This window comes from Hippopotamus amphibius, chromosome 1 (genome assembly GCF_030028045.1).
Source record: "Hippopotamus amphibius kiboko isolate mHipAmp2 chromosome 1, mHipAmp2.hap2, whole genome shotgun sequence".
Taxonomy (NCBI): domain Eukaryota; kingdom Metazoa; phylum Chordata; class Mammalia; order Artiodactyla; family Hippopotamidae; genus Hippopotamus; species Hippopotamus amphibius.
The window spans coordinates 114,019,363-114,044,779 of NC_080186.1; the positions used below are offsets into that span (position 1 = coordinate 114,019,363).

General features: G+C 38.5%; 1 protein-coding gene across 3 annotated transcripts; it reads left to right on the top strand.

Annotated features, from left to right (window-relative positions):
- Positions 1 to 1,032: 1,032 nt before the first annotated feature.
- GABPB2 (GA binding protein transcription factor subunit beta 2) lies at positions 1,033 to 24,941 on the top strand. 3 transcript variants are annotated; one of them, XM_057722723.1, is made up of 9 exons: positions 1,033 to 1,176; positions 6,261 to 6,400; positions 7,801 to 7,968; positions 9,014 to 9,208; positions 11,527 to 11,665; positions 17,666 to 17,782; positions 20,473 to 20,658; positions 24,127 to 24,257; positions 24,385 to 24,941. In XM_057722723.1, the coding sequence occupies exons 2-9, from the start codon at positions 6,293 to 6,295 to the stop codon at positions 24,682 to 24,684; spliced, it is 1,344 nt and encodes a 447-aa protein (XP_057578706.1). In that variant the 5' UTR covers positions 1,033 to 1,176; positions 6,261 to 6,292; the 3' UTR covers positions 24,685 to 24,941. The 3 variants fall into 3 exon arrangements, with proteins under 3 accessions (XP_057578706.1, XP_057578724.1, XP_057578716.1); XM_057722741.1 differs by having other exon boundaries at positions 24,353 to 24,617; XM_057722733.1 differs by lacking the exon at positions 17,666 to 17,782.
- Positions 24,942 to 25,417: the final 476 nt, after the last annotated feature.

Here is a 25,417-nt window from a genome sequence, read left to right on the forward strand (position 1 = left end):
TCAAGAGTTTGGGATTAGCAGACACAAACTATGATAGACAGACTGGATAAACAACAAGGTCCTACTGCATAGCACAGGGAACTATATTCAGTATCCTGTGATAAACCATAATAGAAAAGAATATAAAAAAGAATGTCTATATAGACACAACTGAATCACTGCTGTAGAGCAAAATTAACACAGCATTGTAAATCAACTATAAAAAAAAAAAAGGAATCCAGAAAAAGAGGAAACACACAAATCTTCCCCATAGGCTTTGAAAGGCCCACCATCAGTGACAAAAAGCCAAAATCCAATAAAGAGTGGAGCAGTGATGTGTCCTTTTCTACATTTACTTATTTTTGAGGTCTTCTTTCCCGACTTCTCGCTGTCCTGTAGTTCACGGCGAACGGTGGGTGGAGATGGGAATCAACTGGTAAATAAAGTACCTAAATGCACTTGCAAACTCATGCTCCATCCTCGTCCAGGCCCCGACAAAGAAATGACTTCGTTTTTTGTTTCACTATTCGCGCTGACAGCTTGGCTCTGGGCTCCTTACATTCAGGCTGTAGCTGCAAACGTGTGCGTCCGGCACCAGAGCTCAATTCATGCGCAAAGCCAGCGATGTCCCAAACATCTTCACCCGAGGTTGAGCCAGAGAAACAGGGTTCTCTCATCTACCCTAAGGCCGACCCTCTAAAAGCAACCAAAAAGAAGCAGGACCCATGCAGAATCCGATTCCTCTCTCAGTGGTTTCCCGGGCTCTTGGCGCCAAAACAAATTCTCGGGTGCGTCCCCTGCCGGAACTACATGACACGTAATCGACTATCCTCCGCCTCGCTAAATAGTCCTGTCTAAATGTCTCAGATACACACTATTTTACCTCAAAAAGCCTTCAGAAAATACAAAATGAGCCTCTGAGGTGCATCACCCTTCTGTTCGAATGCAAATGTGGGTTTTCTAATCATTTTCTCTTCATAGATTCCTCCGCCATAAATTATATTCGCTGTCTTCACTTCCGGGTCCGCCATTTTGCTGCCTCCATTTCTCCACGAGGGGGGGTTAAAGGCCCCCCAAATATGCATATGTGAAAAGGCCAAAAAGTAACCGTCACTGACAGGGAGTCTTAACTAGAGAAGGAAACAGGACCAAACTGGCGGGCTCGGTGAAAGCACAGCCGGCAGCGTCCCGGACGAGGTGAGGTGGAAGAAGTAGATGCATGGACTCGGGGTGGGGGGGTGCGTCAGGGTTGGAAAGGAGACTGCCTTGAAAAGTTGTACCGCTTCCCAGCCCAGCCCCGGACTTCTGGGTGCAGACGGAGCGGCGCCCCTTCACCAGAGCGGGGGCGGCTGGGGGAAGGAGAGGAAGGGGATGCTGCCGGGAGGAAGGGGAGGGGACTGGGAGGAGGTGAAGAAGGGGGTGGGTGTAAGACCTGGGGCTGGGGAGCTGGACCGAGGGAAGCCAAGGCCACAGAGGTGACCACTAGGGGGCAGCGCGGAGCCGGGGGTGGGGGGGGTGACCCGGGGGGAGGGGGGGCTGGGCTGCCCCCTCGGCTGCGACCGTGGCTCCCTGCCGCAAGTTGACTCCTCTTCCAGGAGTTGTGATAGAGAAGGAAACGCAGACCCTAATTCTCTGACCTCAGTAATAGCCTAAAGATTGTTAGTGAGCTCAGTAATCTGAGCAAGGCCAGTAAGGGCCCCGCCTCCAGTTCTTGCACAGTTGTTTGTACAGCTGGCGGCCCAGTGGGGACGTGTGCGATAGAAAAAGAGAAAGAAGGTCGTCAGATCATGGGTTTTGCGATTCCTTTTCTGCTTCCTGTTAGCTTTCTCCTTATTCGCAGATTTCCTTGAGCCAGCAGACATCATCTTATTCCACTCCCTCTTCCCAGGAGGACTTTTCTCTCTCATCTCTCTTTTTAAAACCTCTATGGAAGAGGACATTCTGTGACTTTACCTTCAACAGTTTAACATTTTTGGCCAGCTGAGACCGTATTTTCATCGTACATTTGACTCATCCAGTCCAAGAGATGTTCTTAAGCGTCTGTGTTCATACGTGCTTTGATAACAATAGAACTTCCCTACCCAAATTCTTATATCAACAAACGAAATTACTCTCTGATAATAGAGTACTTTGTTGCCAAGAGCTCAAGCACACCATCAGTTATTAAAACACACTTACTGAAAATTCTGTGTGTTGGTTTGGATGAATGAGTAACAGGTGCTCTGTTATTTTATTCATCTCCAAAATCCTAGGAGGCAAGTTAGATCAAATTTTGTTTCTTAACTTTGTATATAGGGAAAGTGGAGGTACATCCAGTAAGGGAGAATGTTTCCTTTTTGTTTTTAGTAATCAGGGAGCTCAGAAGTGCCTAGACTGTCTCTTATTCTTAGGCTGCATCTCTTATCTGGTAGGGAGAATGGCACCTAGTCCCCCCCCTCCCCCACCCCACCCAAAATGCTGTTATTTTATTTATTTTTTAAAAAATCTCTGCTATTTTTTAAAAATTTTATTTATTTATTTATTGGCTGCGCCCGGTCTTTGTTGTGGCACATGGGATCTTTGTTGCCATGTGTAGGATCTTTAGTTGTGGTATGCAAGATCTAGTTCCCTGCCCTGGGAAGGAACCCAGGCCCCCTGCATTGGGAGCCAGAGTTTTAACCACTGGACCACCAGGCAAATCCCCAAATGCTGGTATTTTAAAAATACATTTTACTTAAGATGGATGCATCAGGTTAACTCAAAAGAAAAGAGTGAGAATAGGGGGAGAAAAGAACCTTGAAGAGCACATTTCTAGGAGACTTTTTTTCCTATCAGATGATTAATATAATAGCCTATTTACATTCTAATCCGAAAGTTTAACTACAATATCTTTATATAGTAAGAAAGACTTTTGATGGCCTGTTTAAACAATGGGGTGAAACATTTGGGACAGTTGTCATTTGGAGTTACTGATACACAGACTCATAAATATGATTAAAGAAAAGTGGTTAAATTAACATAAATATGAAGGCAGACTATAGCTTACAAAATTGATGGCTTAGAAATATTTTGCGAGAGTTCAGGTGCTGAAGACACCACTTGCAGTGGGATAAAATCAATGTGTTTAAAGGATCTTGTTTCCCGAAGTATCAGTTTCCCAGGAATGTGAAGCAAACCACATTTCTCCTTAAGCAGATAGCTCAACCTACAACTAAATATTTTTTTGTGGTAGAGAATAGAGCTGAAATTTCAATATTAGGATAATTTGATCCTGCTTCATCCCAGCATTTCTCAACATTCCTGTGTAGGGCATTCTTTCTCATTGTGAACAGTTATTGTAGAGGCGTTTTTGAGTTTGCTTGTTTGTTTTGTTTTGGGGTCATGCCACATGGCTTGTGGGATCTTAGTTGCCCAACCAGGGATTGAACCCCCACCCTGGCAGTGAAAGCACCAAGTCCTAACCACTGGACTGCCAGGGAATTCCCTGTAGAGATGTTTAGGGCTTGGTGATAAAATTTTTATACATAGTATAATTTGAAAAAATGTGAGTCATTTCTGCTAGTGAACCACCTAAAATTTTGTTCTTGTTTTATTTTTTTCCCACTGCTTCTGTCAGTTTATTTTTTGTTTTTCTTTTTTTTAAACTTTTTATTTTATATTGGAATATATTTTGATTAACAATGTTTGTTCTTGTTTTAAACTATTAGTGGGGATTTCCCTGGCAGTCCAGTGGTTAAGACTGCTTCAACAGCAGGGGACATGGTGCCACCAAAAGAAAAACAAAAACTATTAGTAATAAGATAGTCAAATTGAAAGGCAGTTTTGATATTTTAAAAGAAAGATGACCATGGAGGAATGCAAAGTATCAGTTTTCTGTTCGAAAGGTATGCTATTTTTTCTCTAGCATTTTCTTAAGTTGTAAAAACTTAGATCAGGTTATAGACTTTCACACTGTTAAAGTTCATCCTCTGCTCCAGTCCAGTCAGAGGGCCTGGACTACACATTCATTTTGAATAAACTCCCCTGGTGGTCTCCTGGATACACATGTTTGAGCACAATATTCTATGATACAGATTGAAATATTAAATCACATAGTGGCTAGATGATTCTCAAATTGTTTTGTTTTAGGACTCATTAATATTCTTAGAAATTATAGAGGATTCCAGTGTCTTATATCTATTGATATTTACTGTCTTAGAAATTAATTTTTAAATGTTAATTAAATAGTACAATACTAAAAAAATACCATTACATGTTAACATAAATAACACAATTTTATGAAAATAAATATTTTCCAAGTTAAAGAAATAGTGAGAAGAATGACATTGTTTGGGAATTCCCTGGCAGTCCAATGGTTATGACTTGGAGCTTTCACTGCCAGGCCCTGGGTTCGATCCCTAGTCAGGGAACTAAGAACCTGCAAGCACAGGCAAAAAAAAAAAAAGAATGGCATTGTTTTATATTTTTATATTTTATATTTCTCTTTAACTTCTGGCTTAATTTTCATATCTATTTCTTATTTTCATATCTATTCTACATTCAATCTGTTGTGATATGTACTTGGAGAAAGGAGGAGTATTTTAATAGCTTGTTCAGGTAATTGTGGATATTCTTCCATGTTACACAGAAACTCAAGTGGCAATTTCTTAAAATTTAGTTGCAGTGAGCAATCTGAAACCATGTCAGTGAATGTTTTATACGTGATTATCTTAAAACCCATTGATCTGCTTTCACTTCGAATGGATCTTTTTACCCGAGCGTGATTTTGTAACTTGCATTGGTCTTTTAAAAATATTGGTTCACCAAATAATGGCCGTCATCCAAATGCTGATGCATTTTATACAATATAAAAAAAGTCACATTCATTAGTATCACCATTACTTTTATCAGAAAAGTTTGTAGTAAGCTATCAACTCATGGTGGTGGATATTCCCAAAATTCTGTTTTTTTGCTTGAAAGCTGAAATTATAATTGACAATTGGCAGTAAATGCTGCTAATTGTCTTCCTTGAAGTGGCAGACTCTCTTTGTTCATTTTTTTTATGAGAAATTACTTTTATACAATATAGACAAAAAAGTACAAAATGAAAGGAAACAGATAGTAAAAATTAGATTTATCAAGAATAGCCTTTTCTTCATTGGTTGGAAAATTTGTAGTGAGTGATTATATACCATTCAGACAATTCTGCATTGCACATAGGAACTTCTTACTACCCTGTGCAACTCTTAATTTACAGGCCAGTTTCTAATTTACTTTACAGTAACCTTCAATTTAAATGACCATTTTACCTGCTCTTCAGATGTAATCTCTGCCGTTTATTACCGTTGATTTCATGTGTTCAACAACAGCTTTCTTTTTTCTTTTACCCTAAATAACTGAGAGTTGGCTGTATACCTTTTATGGGGAAGAAAAAAGCTCTCCTACTCAGAAGGTTTTTTTTACTATGAGCTTTCACAAAAATTTAGTAATACTCACATTATTAAGGAAAAACTGTAATGATTTTAGACATAACTATACTTTTTAAAAAATATTTATTTATTTATTGTATTTATTTATTGGCTGCGTTGGGTCTTCGTTGCTGCACATAGGCTTTCTCTAGTTGCTGCGAGCAGGGGCTACTCTTCATTGTGTGCAGGCTCCTCATTGTAGTGGAGCACAGGCTCTAGGCGCATGGGCTTCAATAGTTGCAGCACATGGGCTCAGTAGTTGTGGCTCACGGGCTTAGTTGCTCCGTGGCGTGTGGGATCTTCCCAGGGCAGGGCTCGAACCCTTGTCCCCTGCATTGGCAGGCAGATTCTTTACCACTCTGCCACCTAGGAAGTCCCATAACTATACTTTTAAACAAAGTATGTTACCTGTCCAAGTGGATGACTTTGTTTAAAAAAACTCTAGGTGTTGCTGAGACACCTCCTACAGGTGCAGTGACATCTCTGTTCATTTTTTAAAAAGTGCCATGTACCTGAGTCTCAGTATCCTTGGTTTATGTATTCATTTTTTCTTGTAACATACTGTTTCTACCCATGGTTGTTTCAAAGGGATGAAATGCTGTTTTATTGATTCCGTAAGCTAGAAAGGCAATAATGTGTTTCATGTATTTCTAAAGTATTTTTCTGGAGATTGAAAGTGAGGGAACTATGGGTTAGGGCCTGAAACTTCCCAAATATCTGACTGTTTGTGTTAGATGAAGTGGAAAAGATGTACCTTATCAGATAGTCCGCTTGAGAAGTATCTTGCATATATTCAAGCACAAGAGGTCTTCTAAAAGCATTTTACAGGCAGCTTTCCTTGTGTTTGAGTTACAGCTTCCTGAAAATTTGTGTTCCTATGCATAAAGATGTCTTTGGTGGACCTGGGGAAGAGGTTGCTAGAAGCAGCAAGAAAAGGCCAAGATGATGAAGTGAGAACATTAATGGCAAATGGTGCCCCGTTCACCACAGACTGGGTAAGCTCTCTTAATTATTCCCAGTATGTGCTGTTACCAGTCTTTTTCTTAAAGGCTAAGCAGTCCGTATTGATTCTTCTTCATTCTCTCTCAGCCTTTAATCTCTAAAAGTTTCATTTTCTTTGCTTCATCTGAATATGTGGTTTTCTTTTTCTTTTAGTTTTCCAAATTGAAAGAATCTCCTGTGGATATATAGGTGGTAATTGTAAGCTATTATATACTTGTGATTTTCTATAATTTTTTTTAGAGTATTTTCTAAAGGTTTACTTCTCCCTGGAGTGTACTTGGGTTATAGGCTGTAATTAGCTAGAAATTAAACAAAATCAGTATACTGACTGCATTTCTAAACTAATAAATTCCTTGTTTCCTTTTCTCTAAAATGTCCTCCTTAATAAAGGATAGTCTAGCCATTTTATTTCCTTTCCACTGTTAAAAAAACATTAAAGAGGAAGATGTAATTTCATGAGTTCAGACAGCTTGGAGAGCAGAATATCAGAAGATCCAGGTCCAGGTTATAACATGGGCTTGTTTAGTATTAATAGATTTTGAAAGCATTGCCTAATTTTAACAATTTGATAAGCATTGTCCTCTGTTCTGGGGTGATTAATTCATAACTTTAGAAGGTTCTTAGCACTTCACAAAAAGGAAGAAGGAAAACCCATGAGATTAGCATTTCTGTAAATAGATCTGAAAAGAGCAATGTGAACTAAATCCAGTCAGGTAGAGAGACAATATATGAAAAGCAAAGAATAAACAAAATAGGTTTTAAAGAAAAGAGGATAACACAAAGAAAGGAATAGATCTCTGGCCAAAATGGATGCTGATAGATAACTGTGATAGTAACAAGACTTACTTTGAGATGATACAGACTTGCTTATTGCTATTGACACACCATTGCTAATTTTCTTTTGGGGGGTGGGGGGGGTGCAGTTCATCTCATCAGTCTTTTTGCTTTGCTTTACTGTGGTAACAAAGTTCTATTTCAACCAATTACATTTGCACCCTGAATTTCACACGGAACTTTCTAGTCCCTGCCCTTTTCCTAAGAATTGTTTTGAACCTGCCTATCCCTTCCCTTTATCCCTGACTCAGAATGCTCTTTTCTATCCATTTTTTTAACCTTTTAAGCCTTGTTTAAAATCATACCTTTTTGGAATTTCACCTGGTAAGTCCACCTGACTTAAATCTATTATACTTAGCACTTATTTAAGTGGTGGTATATTTATTTGCCCATTAGTATATTAATTTTAATTAAACAATTTCTTCAGCTTATCTGCCCAACCAGATTCTCTCTCCAAGGACAGGAACCTAGACGTCACCTGTTATTCATTTGTATCACTCCAGTAATGATTTAGGACTCTGCACACAGTTGATATTAAATGAGTATTATTTTCCCACAGCTTGGAACATCACCCCTCCACCTTGCAGCACAATATGGTCATTATTCCACAGCAGAAGTGCTCCTCCGAGCAGGCGTTAGCAGGGATGCCCGGACCAAAGTGGACAGGACTCCCTTGCACATGGCTGCAGCTGATGGACATGCACATATCGTGGAACTACTTGTCAGGGTAAAGCAAGAATAGTGGTGGGTCTATATTGTAAAAAAGACAGATACCTCCCCGTTTTTTGTCTTGTTTTTCACTGGCTGCGTTGGGTCTTGGTTGCTATGCGCGGGCTTTCTCTAGTTGCGGCAGGCTGGGGCCACTCTTCGTTGTGATGTGTGGGCTTCTCACTGTGGTGGCTTCTCTTGTTGTGGAGCACAGGCTGTAGGCATGCAGGCTTCAGTAGTTGTGGCACATGGGCTCTAGAGCACAAGCTCAGTAGTTGTGGCCCATAGGCTTAGTTGCTCCGCGGCATGTGGGATCTTCCCAGACCAGGGATTAAACCCGTGTCCCCTGCATTGGCAGGTAGATTCTTAACCACTGTGCCACCAGGGAAGTCCCTCCCTGTTTTTTTTTCTTAAACAGGTGGTAGGAAACTAGGTTGGGAAAGATTAAGTTTAGGACAGTTTATGTCATTGAGTTGTATTTCTTTCAAAAAGAGTCATCATGGCTATGAGTATTTTATTTTCTAGTCTTTTAAAGGCTAAACAGACTTTATTGATTTTTCTTCATTTTTCTTCTGCAGGTGTTCTCTGCTCCTATGCCTATTTTTTCAGGCACTCAGCTCTCTTGATAAATGCAACAAAAATCTGTTCTTTTCCCCATCCTCTCCCATCTGTTATAATTTCCCAGTGATGTCCTTAAAAGACTCTGTCATTTAAGACATTGTATCTGTCAGCATTCAGGAGAATTTGAGACATGTTTTTCCCTTTGATATTTCTTTTTTTTTTTTTTAACTTTTTTTTTTTTTTTTTTTTGGGCACACGGGCTTAGTTGCTCCGCGGCATGTGGGATCTTCCTGGAGCTGGGATCAAACCCGTGACTTCTGCATTGGCAGGCGGATTCTTAACCACTGCGCCACCTAGGAAGCCCCCCCTTTGATATTTCTTAAACATTTCTAAATTTGAATATGTGTAATCTCTATGGAAATCCTCTGTATTCGGTGATGGGATATTGCACCTGTGCCACTGTAACCAGTGTCTCTTTGAAAAAAATTACTTTTCTGTGACAGAATGGTGCAGATGTGAATGCCAAGGACATGCTGAAGATGACAGCTTTGCACTGGGCAACAGAGCACCACCATCGAGATGTTGTAGAGCTGCTTATCAAATATGGAGCTGATGTCCATGCTTTCAGCAAGTTTGATAAATCTGCCTTTGACATAGCCCTGGAGAAAAACAATGCTGAGATTCTGGTCATCCTTCAGGTCCTGTTCTTTTTATATACCACAGTATACTTCAGTTGAAGTTAAGGATTTTTTGTAGGAGCTGAATCAAAACCAAATTTTCTGTCTTATCAAAGTAGTACTTCCGTTATGTCTCAATCTTGTGACTCTGTGTCATTAGTATCTTAAAAAAAAATAACATTCTATAAAGCCCTGAATTATTCATGGCAAATGAAGAACAATGTTGTGGCCAGTACAAAAATAAGATTTATTTGGGTTTAGAATGTTTTTTTCTGCATGAAAATTTCTCTTTCTAATTAAACCTGACTTGGGATAATATTAAAAGCCTCTTTATGTTTTATGAATATACATCAACTGATGTGAGATAGAACATAGCTCTAGAGTATGTTGAGTCATAAGGAAGCCATCTCAGAATTAAAAATCAGCTGTGATGATATCATCCATTGATTTCTTTTTTCTTTTTTTTTTAAACTTATTTATTTATTTATTGGCTGTGTTAGGTCTTTTTTGCTGTGCCTGGGCTTTCCTTTTAGTTACGGTGAGTGGGGGCTCTTTGTTGTGGTGCGTGGGCTCCTCATTGCCGTGGCTTCTCTTGTTGTGGAGCATGGGCTCTAGGCGTGTGGGCTTCAGTAGTTGCAACACATGGGCTCAATAGTTGTGGCTCACGGGCTCTGAAGCACAGGCTTAATAGTTGTGGCGCACGGGCATGTGGGATCTTCCTGGAGCAGGGCTCGAACCTGTGTCCCCTGCATTGGCAGGTGGATTCTCAACCGCTGCACCACCTAGGAAGCCCTCATCCATTGATTTCTTAAGCCAGCAGTTGTATATCAAGAAATAACAGGATGAGAGATACAAAGATTAATAGGACATAGCCCTGCCCTTGGAGTATTTACAGCGTGATGAAGGTAAAGACAGGATATAAAGCATTACAGTACTCTGGTGATAAACAGATACCTAGTAAGTGTTACAGGAGGGAGTACTGATGATGTTCAAGGCAAGGATTAAAGTATATGTAGACTCTGAACTGAGTTTTTAAGGACAGGTAGGCAGAGATGTGAGAAAATGATATTCTAAGCTAGAAATAGCAAGTCAAAGACACAGGTGTGAAAGGACACGGAATGTTCAGGAAAGAGTAAGTAGTTCTGTGACTAGAGGTTGGGCAAGAGGAGCAGATTTGGGAGTGGCAGGAGCTTTTAAGGCTTGAAAGGCTGAGTTTTGAACTCAGATGTTAGATGGCATGCACAAGAGTTTGGACTATTTTTTGGGCAATGGGGATCAAACAGAAGCCTGTAAATAGAGAATTGATATAAGATTGTTTAAAAAGATGATTGAAGTGTGGTACGCATACTTGAGAGAAGGCACTTAATGCTAAAGAACCATATAGTGACTTTCATTAGGCCAGGCAAGAGCCAGTGAGGGCTTGAATTAAGGAAGTGATACTGGAGGGTAGAAGGGGCAGATTCAGGAAGGAATTTTACGGTAACCAGAGAATGGATAATCTGTTTCAGTTGACGCTCTTAGCAAGGGGATAATTATATGCAAAAAAAAAAAAAGCCATTTCTACTGTATTTTCAGTGGTTGGTTTATTTATTTTTTTCTAATGTATGGTTCCCTATAGACTGGTTATCCTCTTCAACTTTCAATTCCTTGTTTAGAGCCCGTTTATAATTCGACTTTTTTTAAAGTAGTGATCATGTTTGTAGAAAACTGCTTATGACAGTAAAAAAAATAAAATAATGTTAAGCGTCTTTATACCGAAATTGTGCATATATCCCTGGAAGCAAAAGTGCACCATATGGAACTAGACTTTAAAACCTGGCACTCATTTATCTGCTTGTTATGTATCCTCTTAGGGATTTCTTCAGTGGCAGAATGGAATAAGTAGTGGGACGAAACTCTGGAGACTGTTGTTCTCTATAGATTCTCTTCAGGGATCTCCAGCTAGCACATTGTCTTTGCATAATTGATCATAGAATATTAGTGCTGGAAATTACTTTTTAGGCCACCCTCTTTATTTTTCAAATTAAAAACCAATGTTCCAGAGAGGTTAAGTCAATTGTCTAGAAATTTTTGCAAATAATACCTCTTTTTTTTTTTTTTCCTGAAGTAGAAATAAGCTTGGGAAAGCAACCTAATGTCTCTGTTGCCCTGATCTGAGAAAAACCAGTAGTCTTAATGAGAACTCTGAGGTCCCTGGGACTTCATGTGCCAGAACTAGTTCTGCTTGACAGAGCATTGTGTGTTTTGGGGGTGGGGGGTGGGGTGGCTGTTCAGTAACTGTATAACTAAGGCTAGTTAGTAAGTGTTCTGACTTTGAAATATTTTGTATTGTTTTATAGGAAGCAATGCAGAGTCAGGTGAATGCTAATCCCGAGAGAGCCAATCCCGTGACTATGGCTACCCCATTCATCTTCACGTCAGGAGAAGTTGTCAACCTCGCAAGCCTTGTTTCTTCAGCCAACACCAAAACAACCTCAGGTAATGTCCTGATAATGTGATATTTATTTTAGACTTAAAATGAACAGAATTTGAGGTTTTCTAATGAGATGAATAGATACCCTGTCTGATACCCACTGCTTTATTAAAAGATTCCCCAAGTGGAAGATTTATAATAGATTTTAAAGCTAATGCACTATTCTTTCTGGGGGAAGGGAAGCTCATACATTGGGATTGTACATAAGTGTTTACTGTCTTCAAAGTAAAATATTCTACAGATTAATCTTTTGAAGGGTTATGTCTGACCCCAAAATGAAAATATAAGGGTGCTTTAATATGGTACTGATAAGGAAAATAGTTAAATATTTATAGTCTAAAGCAGTAACAAATAAAGCAGAATAAACATAAATGGTTGTTGGAGTGCTGATGTAAAAGAGGTACATGTGATTATTTGACTAAAGTGTAAGAGTCTTCATTTGTTCTTGAGAACATGTATAACAACAGAATAGCAACAAAAAGCACTTGGTGTTGATCTTTTGAGACTTGTATGTTTTTAACAAAAATATCTAACTAAAAAGGAGCAAATTCACTTTGCTGTGCAGCAGAAACTAACACAACATTGTAAATCAATTATATGCTAATAAAAATTTTTTAAAAATTAAAAATAAAAAGCAAATCAAGTTTATTTTCAACATCTCCTTCAAATATTTGCTTTACAATGAGAGAACTTGTATCCTCATTTAAATAAATCTTCCTACTGACTCCTGGTTTCTTTTCCTGTTTTTGACTTTCATTTAAACATATGCAACTGTATTCATAGTTAAGATTGTAAAATATCAAAGGAAGCTCTTGAATGAGGTATTTTTTTAAATATTTTATTAATTTATTTATTTGGTTGCACTGAGTCTTAGTTGCAGCTGGCAGGCTCCTTAGTTGCAGCTCGCTGGCTCCTTAGTTGTAGCACATAGGCTCCTTAGTTGCAGCAGAAGGGCTCCTTAGTTGTGGCATGCAGGGTCTTACTTGCAGCATGCATGTAGGGTCTAATTCCTGACCAGCGATTGAACCTGGGCCCCCTGCATTGGGAGCATGGAGTCTTATCCACTGTGCCACCAGGGAGGTCCTTTGAATGAGGTATTATTATTGAGAGGCAGTGTAAAATAGAAAGAACGTATACACACTATACGTAGAATTTTGCATTCAGAAATGCTTTCAAATACTGATTTATTAATTGACTAAGATGCTTGACCTTGGAAAAACTACTTACTTCTCTAAGCCTTCTGTACTCATATATAAAATTGGGATATAATAATCTACTTTATGAGGTTGTTGTGAGACTGAGATTTTGTATTTCAGTACCCATTTTATAGCAGGGCTTCAATAATAGCTAATGTTAAGTGGAAATATAACTTCTCAGTGAAGGTTAACTCCATCATACCCACAAGGGGGCAGTAGTGACTTTCATTTTATAAGCTATCAACTGTCGTTTAAAATCACTGTGCCTCTAACCAGAATATTCACAGCCATTTGGAATTGTTGTGGTTCAGGCCACACTGATTAGAACAAGTGCTTTTTTTATATATATATAAATGTATTTATTTATTTAATTGGCTGTGTTGGGTCTTTTTTTTTTGCTGTGCGCGGGCTTTCTTTAGTTGTGGTGAGTGGGGGCTACTCTTCGTTGTGGTGTGCGGGTTCCTCATTGCCATGGCTTCTCTTGTTGCGGAGCACAAGTTCTAGGTGCGTGGGCTTCAGTAGTTGCAGCACATGGGCTCAATAGTTGTGGCTCACGGGCTCTAAAGCGCAGGCTCAATAGTTGTGGTGCACGGGCTTTGTTGCTCTGCGGATTGTGGGATCTTCCTGGAGCAGGGCTCAAACCTGTGTCCCCTGCATTGGCAGGCAGATTCTTAACCACTGCGCCACCTAGGAAGTCCAGAACAAGTGCTTTTTTAATCCAAAAGTTTTTAGAAGCCAGTAAAGTTATATGTTCACAAACATGTATTGAATAAAAAGAGGTAGAGTTAAGTCTTTAGTCTTACTGAAATTCTTCAGACTCTTATCTGGAATGATAAGCAAAGTTGAGGGCATTCAGGATAGAGATTCTTAGCCTTGATTCCCATGGACCTATATCATGCTTGTCATGTGGCTTTTGGCAAACCTGCTCTTCTTTCTCTCTCATACAGGCAAACCTGTATGTTGACAATGGCAAGATGAAATTGCTGAACTGTCATGTAATTAGAGCTGATCTCTGCAGTGTTATCTTACTCATGAAGTAGTTCCACCTAGCTCTTCCCCTTTAGGGGATTGTCCTATCTGATGCTTAATCTGTGCAAATAAAAGAAAGGACAAAAGTTATAAGACAAATTCAGGTTGTTATTGAACTGGGTTAAAGGATTTTCTTTTCCTGAATGGTGGGGTAGGCCTCTTGTTTCCCATCATCCAGTAATATTTTTAAGAATTAACTGAATGGGGAACTTCCTAGGTGGCGCAGTGGTTAAGCATCTGCCTGCCAATGGCTGGAGACACAGGTTCGAGCCCTGCCCCAGGAAGATCCCACATGCCTTAGAGCAACTAAGCCCGTGCGCCGCAACTATTGAGCCTGCGCTTTAGAGCCCGTGAACCACAACTATTGAGCCCATGTGCCACAACTACTGAAGCCCATGCACCTAGAGCCTGTGCTCTGCAACAAGAGAGGCCACCGCAATGAGAAGTTCACACACCACAACAAAGAGTAGCTCCCACTCACCACAACTAGAGAAAGCCCGTATGCAGCAACGAAGACCCAACACAGCCAATAAATAAATAAATAAATTTAAAAAAAATAATTAAAAAAAAAGAATTAACTGAACGTATCCTAGGATTATCATTTTGGTGGGTTTGTTTGTTTGTTTTGTTAGCTGTGCCCCACGGCATGTGGGATCTTAGTTCCCCGACCAGGGATTGAACCCATACCCCCTGCATTGGAAGCACGGAGTCGTAACCACTGGACCATCAGGGAAGTCCCTGGTGGAATTTTTGATACCAAAATCCAGATTATAAAGTTTGCTTTCAATTTTCCATTTGTGACTAAAGATATCAGTCATCATCAGTGCCACCATCAAACTGCACTGATTTGGGAAGGCAGACTAATTTAAACATTAATCAGAACAAAACAAAATTATGAAGATGAATTTCCTGTTTCTGTAGAATCATAAGATGCACTCCAAAGTCAAATATAAATTGCCTTGTATTGGTTCATAAAGAGTACAGGCTTTCGAATCTAATAATTAGGTTCTAATCTGGGCTCTGACATTTATTAGCTGCATGACCCTGGGTAAATTATTTAATTTTTCTGGATCTAGTTTTCACTAACTTGCTGCGATTGCCTAGCCCACCATAGCACACTCCCCTAAATCTTACTCTGAAGAGTTTATTTATATAAGCCACATTCCAAATAGGTAAAAAGTTGTCACTAACAATCCCATTTCCCTTCCAAAAACAATAGCAACCATGCACATTTCACTTTGATGTGGGGTCTTATATTAAAGAGAACGAAGCAATTAACATTATTTAGCAATAAAGTACTTTATTTTTTTATAACTCTCTGGGATAAGCCTAAAGAGGTAATTTGCATTGTCTCTTCTCAGTTTCAACTGTATATGTGAGAACACTAAACCTAAATTTTTCACAAGTGTTCTTCATTTTGCTGTTGAGGGGAAGTTGGGTGAGTCATTGTGTTTAAATCAAAGGGAGAGCACCCTTAGGTTGGAATCATCATATGCCAAAGAGTATATGATGCCTTTCTTATGAAGCAGTTCTACCCAAGTATTCTCCTTTAGCTTGACAGCCTACTTGATGTTTGTCCCAGAACTTTAGTTATAACAGCCTTGTTTGTGTGTGTCTGTGTGTTTTAACTGTGATAAAATAGTAACAGACTTTTTTTTTAATTGCTAGTGACTTATTGTCACATGTATTCCAACCTCTATGAGGAATATATCTAAAAATTGCTTGTTCCTTGTTTGTTTCATTTTTGAGTTCTTATGTCAACGCTTGGTATGATAGTCTGGGTGATAAGAAAAACATTAACTAAGCAGGAAAATTCAGGTATAGGCTATAGCTGAATCTTGCTCTTACGAAGTCATTAGATAGACACAGGCTCCTTTCTAGAGGTCAAGCACTGTATTCCACTCAGACCATTTGGTTCTCTGAGTATTTTATGAGAAATTAAAATAAAATAAGGATATCGTTACTATCTCTACCCTTATCTCCACTCCCACAGTCATCATCCAAAAGCTTTAAGATAGTTTGCAGTTACAAGGAGTACTATACAAGTAATCCACCTTTTTATGGAAAAATCTTCTGAAATTTAAATTTATAAACCAGTTAAATTAACTAGATTAATCATATCGGAAAAGGACTTTAAGTTTTTTTAAAATATTTTACAGATAACTGACTTTTTTTAAGCATAGTAGTGGAAAACTTAAAAATTGAGTACAAAAATAAAAAAATAAAATTTTTTTTAAATTAAAAAATAATTTGTAGAGACACAGATGGACCTAGAGACTGTCATACAGAGTGAATTGAGTCAGAAAGAGAAAAACAAATATTGTATATTAACACATGCGGAATATAGAAAAATGGTACAAATCAACTAGTTTGCAAGGCAGAAACAGAGACACAGATGTAGAGAACAAACATATGGACACCAAGTGGGGAAAGCAGGGAGGGTTGAGGGGGAATGAATTGGGAGATTGGGATTGCCAGATATACATTACTAATAAGAAAAAAATCAAATTGTACACTTTAAATATATGCAGTTTATTGTATGTCAACTGTATCTCAATAAAAGTTCTTAAAAAAATAAATAATAAAAAATAAAAAATTGAGTACATTTAAAAAGAAGATAAGTGTATCAGTCACATTTCAATCGGGAGACAAAACTACATATGGTATAGTTTTATACATAATTTTATTATACATATATAATAAATATATGTTTTATTATACACATATAATAAAATATATATTATAAATATATAATTTATAAACTTATAAACATAATTTATAAACACTTGTTAGTAACAATGGATTAACTACTAGGAGGTGAAGAGAACTCTAAAGAATATAGGAATAGCCAGTATGAGGAGCAGCCACTACTTCTGTATGACAAAACTGAATCTCAGGCCAGATAACAAGAAATATTTTTGGGGTCCAGCTTCAGTATCACAAGGCGCGGCAAAGAAGGGTGGATTTGGAGCCAAGAGGCAATTAATTCACAACTGGTACAATAAGTATCTCTGAAATTATAGTGAAAGACTTAGGAAAATACAATTCATGTTATAAAAGTATGATTTATGTAAAACTGTTGAGTAATACTTTTGGTTCATAAAGTGAGGCATGCCTGTTGCCAGATCTAATGTACATTCCTCTTGGAACTTAGTTGTAAGGATATCACACAGATACAAGAGAAAAAGGTTATGAACAAAGTTTTTTTTAAAGCACATCATTGACATAACTAAAGTCGGTAATTGTTATTTTTTAGCATCGATTGTACCATCCTTTGACATTCAAAATGTGAAATTTCAGGTTTTTAACTGTCCTTGCACTTGAGGTCAGTCCTAGTCTTCTCACCTCTCTAGCTGATGAGTAAGAGTAGCATGGTTGAGTAAAGCCCAGGAGGGGCCTATTCCCTCACCACTGCTTAGCTCGAGTGAGGCATGCTTACTGCCTGCTGCCAAGGAGAGCTCTGTACAGCCAGCTGAGGGAGTGGGTGGCACTCTTGGTCTGTTAGCTACTCATGTTCAGCATTGGCAATGCTAAGAGAATGATCAAATGAAGGGAGTGTAATGTGGTCCTATACCAAGCATATTAGCTTAATCCACTTTAAAGGGAAGACTTAAACCTTAAAAGAGTTTTAACACCATGATAATTGGTTTATGTAAGTTTGTGTTAGCAAGATTAAGGACGTTGGAGTGAAAAGCTGAGGTTTTGATTTAATAAGCCATTTTTAGTTCATCTCAATTTATTCTCTCCACTGGACCTCATTTGCCTTTTTTACTGAAATAGGTGACCCCCATGCCTCCTCAACAGTACACTTCTCAAATTCTACCACCTCAGTGCTGGCCACCCTTGCAGCTCTTGCTGAGGCATCAGCCCCCCTCTCCAACTCACACAGAGCCACAGGTAGGTAAGGGATATCTGCTGGGTGAATCACCATTTCTTCTTTTGTTTTTAAATCTCCAGCAGATTTAATTTGCATGAAATGTTAAAGAATAGTGGTTAGAGATAGCTAGGATAAAGGGATGTAGAGTCATTGAGCATTAGAAAGAAAAATCACTAAGTGATGTAATGTCAGCTGAATAATATCAGAGAATGACTAAGTTATTCCTTTGTATTTTTGCAGCTTCACGTTTGTTTGCCCTGACTCCAGTTGCATCAGATTGAAATGTTTAGTCTTATATTAGCAGAGCTTTGGAAATACTCTACGTTATGTTTTGACTAATGCTATCATAGAATGATTCAAAATAGCATTCTAGATATCTTGTATTAAAGCATCAAAATAGATGGGACTGCTACCTCTCTCATTGTTATGTTCTTTGTACCTCAAGTTGACTTGCTTTTATTTTCACTGGAGATGTTATTTTGGCATTTCCAGTGGATTTGTGGAGATAACATTCTGTATAGCACGCTTCTTATTTTAAAACAGAAAGATTTCAGGTCACTTAGCCAGAGCTAGTGGCCTACAGGGAAAAGGCTTAAGGCTTCATGTAGGTAGGGGCAGATAGTCATAGGTAGGGCTAAATAGTCATCTAGGAATCTTTCTGGAACCCTCTGGCAGTCTGCTCCATCATAAATAAAAGCAGATTGTTGATTTCTTTCTGCCATTGACATTTGGATGCTGAGAACATTCCTCCAATTCTGTTTTTCTAACTGGCAGCAATCACAGAGATCTCTACTCAGATGTGTATGAGTGAGCAGCATGGCAGAGGAAAAAGCAATGTATTAATAAATACTTCGTAAAAAGGAAAAAAAAAAGGCAATGTATTAAACTTGTGCTTGTTCTTTTGATTTGCTCTTTGATGTTGGGTAAATCATTTAACTTCTCCAAGTCTCAGTCCTCATCTCTGACATGATGGTTGGATTAGATTATCTATCAGGGTCATTTCAGCTATAACATTTAACTGTTCTTTGTTTCTAAGAGGTTTGAATGCTCTATTTCCATTGAACTGCCTGAATGTGTCTCATATGTTAGTTCCTACCCCACTTATTGCAAAGTTCTACTTGTGACTCTTTAGTTAGGGAAATTTCTTAGTGGTAGGGGCTGTTTCCCCTAATTGTTATTGGGGATATTGACTAACCAAACTGAAAATCTTTATTCAACATGATACATGTAAAATTCTTAGAAAGGTACCTGGCACGTAGTGTTCACTGCTATTAATGTTATTGTTGATCTGTCAGATGAGAGAAGCCACCTACTATTTTTGTCTATCAGACTTCTTCAGTGTTTTGACTTCTTGACATATTGTTTTGTTAATTCACTACTAAATGCCTTTATTTCTTTTTTTTTTTTTTTATTTTTATTTTTTTGGCACACAGGCTTAGTTGCTCCGTGGCATGTGGGATCTTCCTGGAGCAGGGATCGAACCTGTGTCCCCTGCATTGGCAGGCGGATTCTTAACCACTGCGCCACCTAGGAAGCCCAGTTTTACTTTTTTTTTTTTTTTTTTTCTTGGCACACGGGCTTAGTTACTCCGTGGCATGTGGGATCTTCCTGGAGCAGGGCTTGAACCCGTGTCTCCTGCATTGGGAGGCGGATTCTTAACCACTGCGCCACCTAGGAAGCCCTTTAATATTAATAGTCTTTTTTTTTTTTTTTTTTGGGCACACGGGCTTAGTTGCTGCGCGGCATGTGGGATCTTCCTGGAGCTGGGATCGAACCCATGACCTCTGCATTGGCAGGCGGATTCTCACCCACTGCGCCACCTAGGAAGCCTCTTTATTTCTTATAGAAATAGATCTACTCTAATTTATAGTTATTTTCCTAAGCTCTGTAGAGTTATTTAGACTTTCAAGATGCTTCCTGAAAAAGGAGTTCTGAGATCAAATATATCTGGGAAACTCAGCATATCTTATTTTCTATTGGAGAGTCACAGTGCTCATTAGTCTCTTAGGGTCTCTAATACTTCCTACAAAATAAACAAACACAGGACTTCCTAGGTGGCACAGTGGTAAAGAATCCGCCTGCCAATGCAGGGGACATGGGTTCTATCCCTGCTCCAGGAAGAGCCCACATGCCAAGGAGCAACTAAGCCTGAGCGCCACAACTATTGAGCCTGTGCTCTAGAGCCCATGAGCCACAACTACTGAGCCCATGTGCCGCAACTATTGAAGCCCACGCGCCTAGAGCCTGTGCTCCACGACAAGAGAAGCCACTACAATGAGGAGCCTGCACACCACAATGAAGAGTAGCCCCCGCTCACAGCAACTAGAAAAAGCCCATATGCAGCAATGAAGACCCAATGCAGCCAATAAATAAATTAAATAAATTAATTAATTTTAAAAAAATAAACACAAAAATTTAAACATATTTAAATGAGCATTTTGAAAATGTATTTGTATATAGAACCTATCTTTAGTGAAAGCTAACATGTCAGTGAAGACATTTTAGAAAATACTGTTCCAATACATTCCCTGTTTTCTTTTCTCCTCTGACTTAGCATTGTTTACAAGAGCTTGCTTTTGTGAACTGTTGAATCTAACTTTTTTTTTCAAGTTTTTCTGTCCCTGATATTATCAATTTTAAGGAGGCTGAAATTACTATACTCCTATTTCTTTTAAAGCTGAAATTTTATATTTCCTTTTGTCATCTGTAGCTAATTCAGAGGAAATCATAGAGGGAAATTCTATTGACTCATCAATCCAGCAAGTGGTGGGGAGTGGAGGCCAGAGAGTCATCACCATAGTCACCGATGCAGTCCCTCTGGGTAATATCCAGACTGCAATCCCTACTGGAGGCATTGGCCAGCCATTTATTGTAACTATGCAAGATGGACAGCAAGGTGAGTTATCCCATTTAGACAATTGTTTATTAAAAGATATTTTAGACACTTGACACACCTCTGAAAACCAAGGCATTAGGGGGACTTCCCTGGCAGTCCAGTGGTTAAGACTCCACATTTCCAATGCAGGGGGAGTGGGTTCGATCCCTGGTTGGGTAACTAAGATCTCATATGCCATGTTAGCCAAAAAAAACATGAGGCATTAGGGCAAGTAGTGGGAATGGAAGAATGCCAGATGCCAGATGGGGCAAAGAAGCTCTGAAAAATAAAAAGAAATAGAAACCAGGCTGGCAGAGGCTAAGTCTCCTAATATGTATAAAAATCCATAAGTAAAACCAATAATCTGGTAGAAAAAAGAGCAAATAATGTGAACTAGTAGTTCACAGAAAAGAAAATACTGATGGTTCTTTTTTTTCCTAAATATTTATTTATTTATTTATTTTTGGCTGCTTCGGGTCTTAGTTGCAGCATGTGGGATCTTTTGTTGCGGTGTGCAGACTGTTTGATGTGGCATGCAGGCTTCTCTCTAGTTGTGGTGGGTGAGTGGGCTCCAGAGCAACTGGGCTCAATAGTTGTGGCTTGTGGGCTCTCTAGTTGTTGCGTGCAGACTCAGTAGTTGCCCCACGGCATATGGGATCTTAGTTCCCCAACCAGGGATCGAACCCATGTCCCCTGCATTGGAAGGCAGATTCTTAACCACTGGACCACTAGGGAATCCCCCGATGGTTCTTAAAAATAGGAAAATATGTTCAACTTACTTCATTCGTGCAAGAGAAATAGAAATAAATACTGCACCGAGATACCATTAAAGCACTATGTTTTCAGGGGGATGGGGAAACAGGCACTCTTATAAATCATTGGTGAGAGTGTAAATTACTGCATTCTCTGAAGAGCAAATTGTCAATGTGTATCAGTATTGAAGATGCACATACCTTTTGGCTAAAAAGTTATTTTTCTATGAATTTATATTTGCACACACAGAAATGACATATATACTGAATTATTCATTACATCATTATTTGTAATCATCAGAGATTAAAAAGAAACTAAGTAAAAAAAAAAAAGAAACTAAGTAGAAGTCATTAAGGAACTGGATAAATAAATTATGGTACACAATGGAGTTATGGTATGCAATGGAGTACTATGCAGCTATTAAAAACAATGAGGAAGATCCTTATATACCAGTATGGTCTGATCTCCAGAATATATTAAGTGACAAGAGCTTGCATGGGTGTGTGGAATATGCTACATATGTATTTTTGAAAAGGGGAAATATATGTATATTTGCTAATATGTTTGTAGACTTAGACTATCTCTGGAAAAACATTCAGAAATAACATTGATAACATTGATTCCCTTTTGGCAAGTCACCTGGGTAGCTAGGGATGGATGGGAAGCTTTTCAATGTATATGCTTTTATAGTTTTTAATCTTTGAACGATGTGAATGTATTACTTATTCAAAAAATACTTAATTTTTTTTGAAAAAAGAAACTAATCACCACAACTTCATTCCTCAGAAATACTGGAGGTTGAAAAAGGAGGGTTGGTATAATTGCCTTCTGTGTCATCAGAATTTTGACTTGGCCTAAATAATTATGGGGATTTTATAATTTTCAGATTATTTGAATTGATGGATTTTTGCAGTATGGGAAGAAAGAGTAGGTATTAAACATTTATAATCCAGGCTTTGGTATCCTAAGTTCTTGGAGTTTTATTTGGAAATATACTACTGATGTTTTTGTGGATGTGATTATCATTTAAAGTCTTGGAGGTTCATTGAGTGAGAGTCTCTGCTTGTAATGGAGTTAAATAAATGGGAAAAGAGTTGTTTTAAGGAAAAAAATAAAATTTGAGGTTTTGCCTAGATAAACTACACTAGTATTTACAGATCTGTTTAACTAGGCCCAAAGAAGGAAAGCTGAAATTTTATGAATTAACTGTAAGAAGTTTTTAATCCCAGACAGAATTTCCATTTCCACTTAGCAGATACCTAAGCTTTCTACTGCTATCAATTGATGAGTATTCAAGGAATACAAGCTAATTTTAAAATCAATCAAACCAAATAACTAGGTAAATCTTCTGCTTTAAGCAAAAATCCTAACGCATCCTAAGCCTAAGTATAATTTTAACTTTTTATTTTGAGATAATTATATATTCACTCATGTACAGTTATAAGAAATAATACAGAATGATCCCAGATACCTATAACTCAGTTTCCCACAGTGGTAACATTTTGTATAACTCTAGCACAATATTACAGACAGGAAATTGACGTTAGTACAATCCACCAACCTTATTGAGATTTTTTTCCAGTTTTATATTCATTCATGTGTGAGTTTGTGTTCCATGCAGTTTAATGCCTGAGCACTACCACAGCTGAGATACAAAACATTTCCATCGCAAAGATCCCTTGTGCCACTCTGTATCTACAGCCACTTCCCTTCCCACCCCACTCACATCCATGGGCAACCACTAACTCATCTGTTCTCTCTCTTTATACTTTTGTCATTTCAAGAATGTTATATAAATGGAATCATACACTGTATGATTTGAGGTTGACTTTTTTCTTTCAGCATAATTCCCTTAAGGTCTATCCAAGTTGATGTTTGTATCAGTAGTTCATTTTGTTTTATTGCTGAGTAGTATTCCATTCTATGGATGTACCGTAGTTTAACCATTTACCTACTTAAGTTGTCTCCAGGTTTTGGCTATATCTGAATAAAGCTGTTATGATCAACCATGTACAGGTTTTATGGGAACATAAATTTTCAGTTTTCTGGGGTAGATGTCCAAAGGTATAATTTCTGGGTCATATGGTAAATGCATGTTTAGTTTTGTAAAACACTGCTAAACTATTTTCTACAGTGACTGTACCATTTTACATTTCTACCAGCAATTTATGAGTAATCCAGTTTCTCTGCATTCTTGCCAGCATTTGATGTTATCACTATTTTTTTAATTTTAGCTGTTCTTATAGGTGTGCATCATGTGTGTTGTGTGCATATGTGTGTTGACCCTTTTCTCACTTATCTATGAGAAGAGAAATGGTTAAATTAGATACAGCTAATGGCAAACTGCTTTCATGAAGCGTTCCTCAAAATTCTTATTTAAGACATCAGGTCTACTTTAGATAAGTTATTCCTGCAGAATTGTAAGCTAAGTGGTCACAGCTTCTAACTCACAGTCAGACATTTTTATAGAAAAGCCTCAGACTTGGGTCTTAACTGCATGGGTTCCTAACCTGCAAATCTTCACACTTCCTTTCTGAGGTCATCTTAGTACCTCTTAATCCTTTCAGTTTCTCTCTGCAAAGCCATACCTTACCTGTTGATTCTAAAATCCAAAGAGATATGAACAGTGAGCTATAAGAGAATATATTTTAGTTTATTTTCTGATTCAAAGTAAGCAAAATCTCTTTGTTTTACTTTTTTATTCATCACCTCCAATTGGTGTCCTTTGGCTTATAGTTCTAACTGTACCTGCTGGTCAGGTTGCAGAGGAGACTGTCATTGAAGAAGAGGCAGAAGAAGCAGAGAAATTGCCACTGACTAAGAAACCAAGGATAGAAGAGATGACAGACAGTGTGGAGGAAAGCAAGGTAATGTTTTTAGCAGTGGTGGAGAAAAGAGAAGGCAAAGACTCAAAAGCCAGAACTTTCAAGGCCCGAACCCTTCTTTTTTTGTCTACTCTCAGGAATTCTTACCCGTGGTGGTTTACTTTTACAGGAAGGCACTGAAAGAGAGCTACTTCAGCAGCAACTCCAGGAAGCTAATCGAAGAGCCCAGGAATACCGACACCAGCTTCTAAAGAAAGAGCAGGAGGCAGAACAGTACCGCCTCAAGCTAGAGGCCATGGCCCGACAACAGCCCAATGGAGTTGATTTCACCATTGTTGAAGAGGTGGCTGAGGTAGATGCTGTGGTAGTCACAGAGGGGGAGATGGAGGAGAGAGAGACAGAAGTGACTGGGGCAGTAGGGACCACAGAGCCTCATATTGGAGTTTCCATGGAAACTGTTTCAACTTAATGTGCAAGGGCCACAACTTGTACTGTGTCCATCTCTTTCTTCTTCTTAAAAGAAAATACAGAGGACAAACGTTGTGTAAAAATTAAAAATGTCCTAAAGAAGAAAACTATAACAGGGTACAATGTTTGGGCTCAGGAAGACTCTCTATGCAACTGGAAAATTCAAAGCCAAATTTAGGGAACAAGTCTTTTGAGGGACCAAAAGAATAAGGACCAAATTTCTCAGCTCACATCATTGCTTGAAGCATAGAGGTAAAAGAATGCTGGATGTTGCAGATTGATTGTTTATTAAATAGCTGACTTTCTATCAAAAGATTTTCAATTAATATTCCCAATATGGACATACCCAGAGCCTTTAATATTATAGTTGTACCATCAAGTGACCTGAAACGTTGCCTTAGATTTATGATGTGCACCTGTTAGAGAAGGAACCTAATTGGGAGGAGGGATTAGACGCAAGCTTTGGAGAAGAGAAATATATTCCACTTCTGAAGGAGCAGGCAGGTACTGCCCACTCTCCTGAGTTAATTTCACTGAAAAGAAATGTGTGGTTGCCTGACTAAATTTGCATCCATTGTATGTCCATAGCTCAGATGCCAGTTTAAGAAACTGAAATAGAATTTTTAAAAACTGGAAAGGAGAGAAGTGTATATAAATCCAAAATCCTCCAGGCTGTGCTTCTACAATGCTGGAAAGTGGCCAAAAAGAGGCTTGTGGGGTTAGGACACAGTCTG

Excerpts from the sequence above, each read along its gene's own strand:
- GABPB2 (XM_057722723.1), top strand. The coding sequence starts at position 6,293 with ATGTCTTTGGTGGACCTGGGGAAGAGGTTGCTAGAAGCAGCAAGAAAA. Across the intron at positions 11,666-17,665 it reads CAACACCAAAACAACCTCAG|GTGACCCCCATGCCTCCTCA; the intron begins GTAATGTCCTGA and ends TTACTGAAATAG. Across the intron at positions 17,783-20,472 it reads CAACTCACACAGAGCCACAG|CTAATTCAGAGGAAATCATA; the intron begins GTAGGTAAGGGA and ends TGTCATCTGTAG.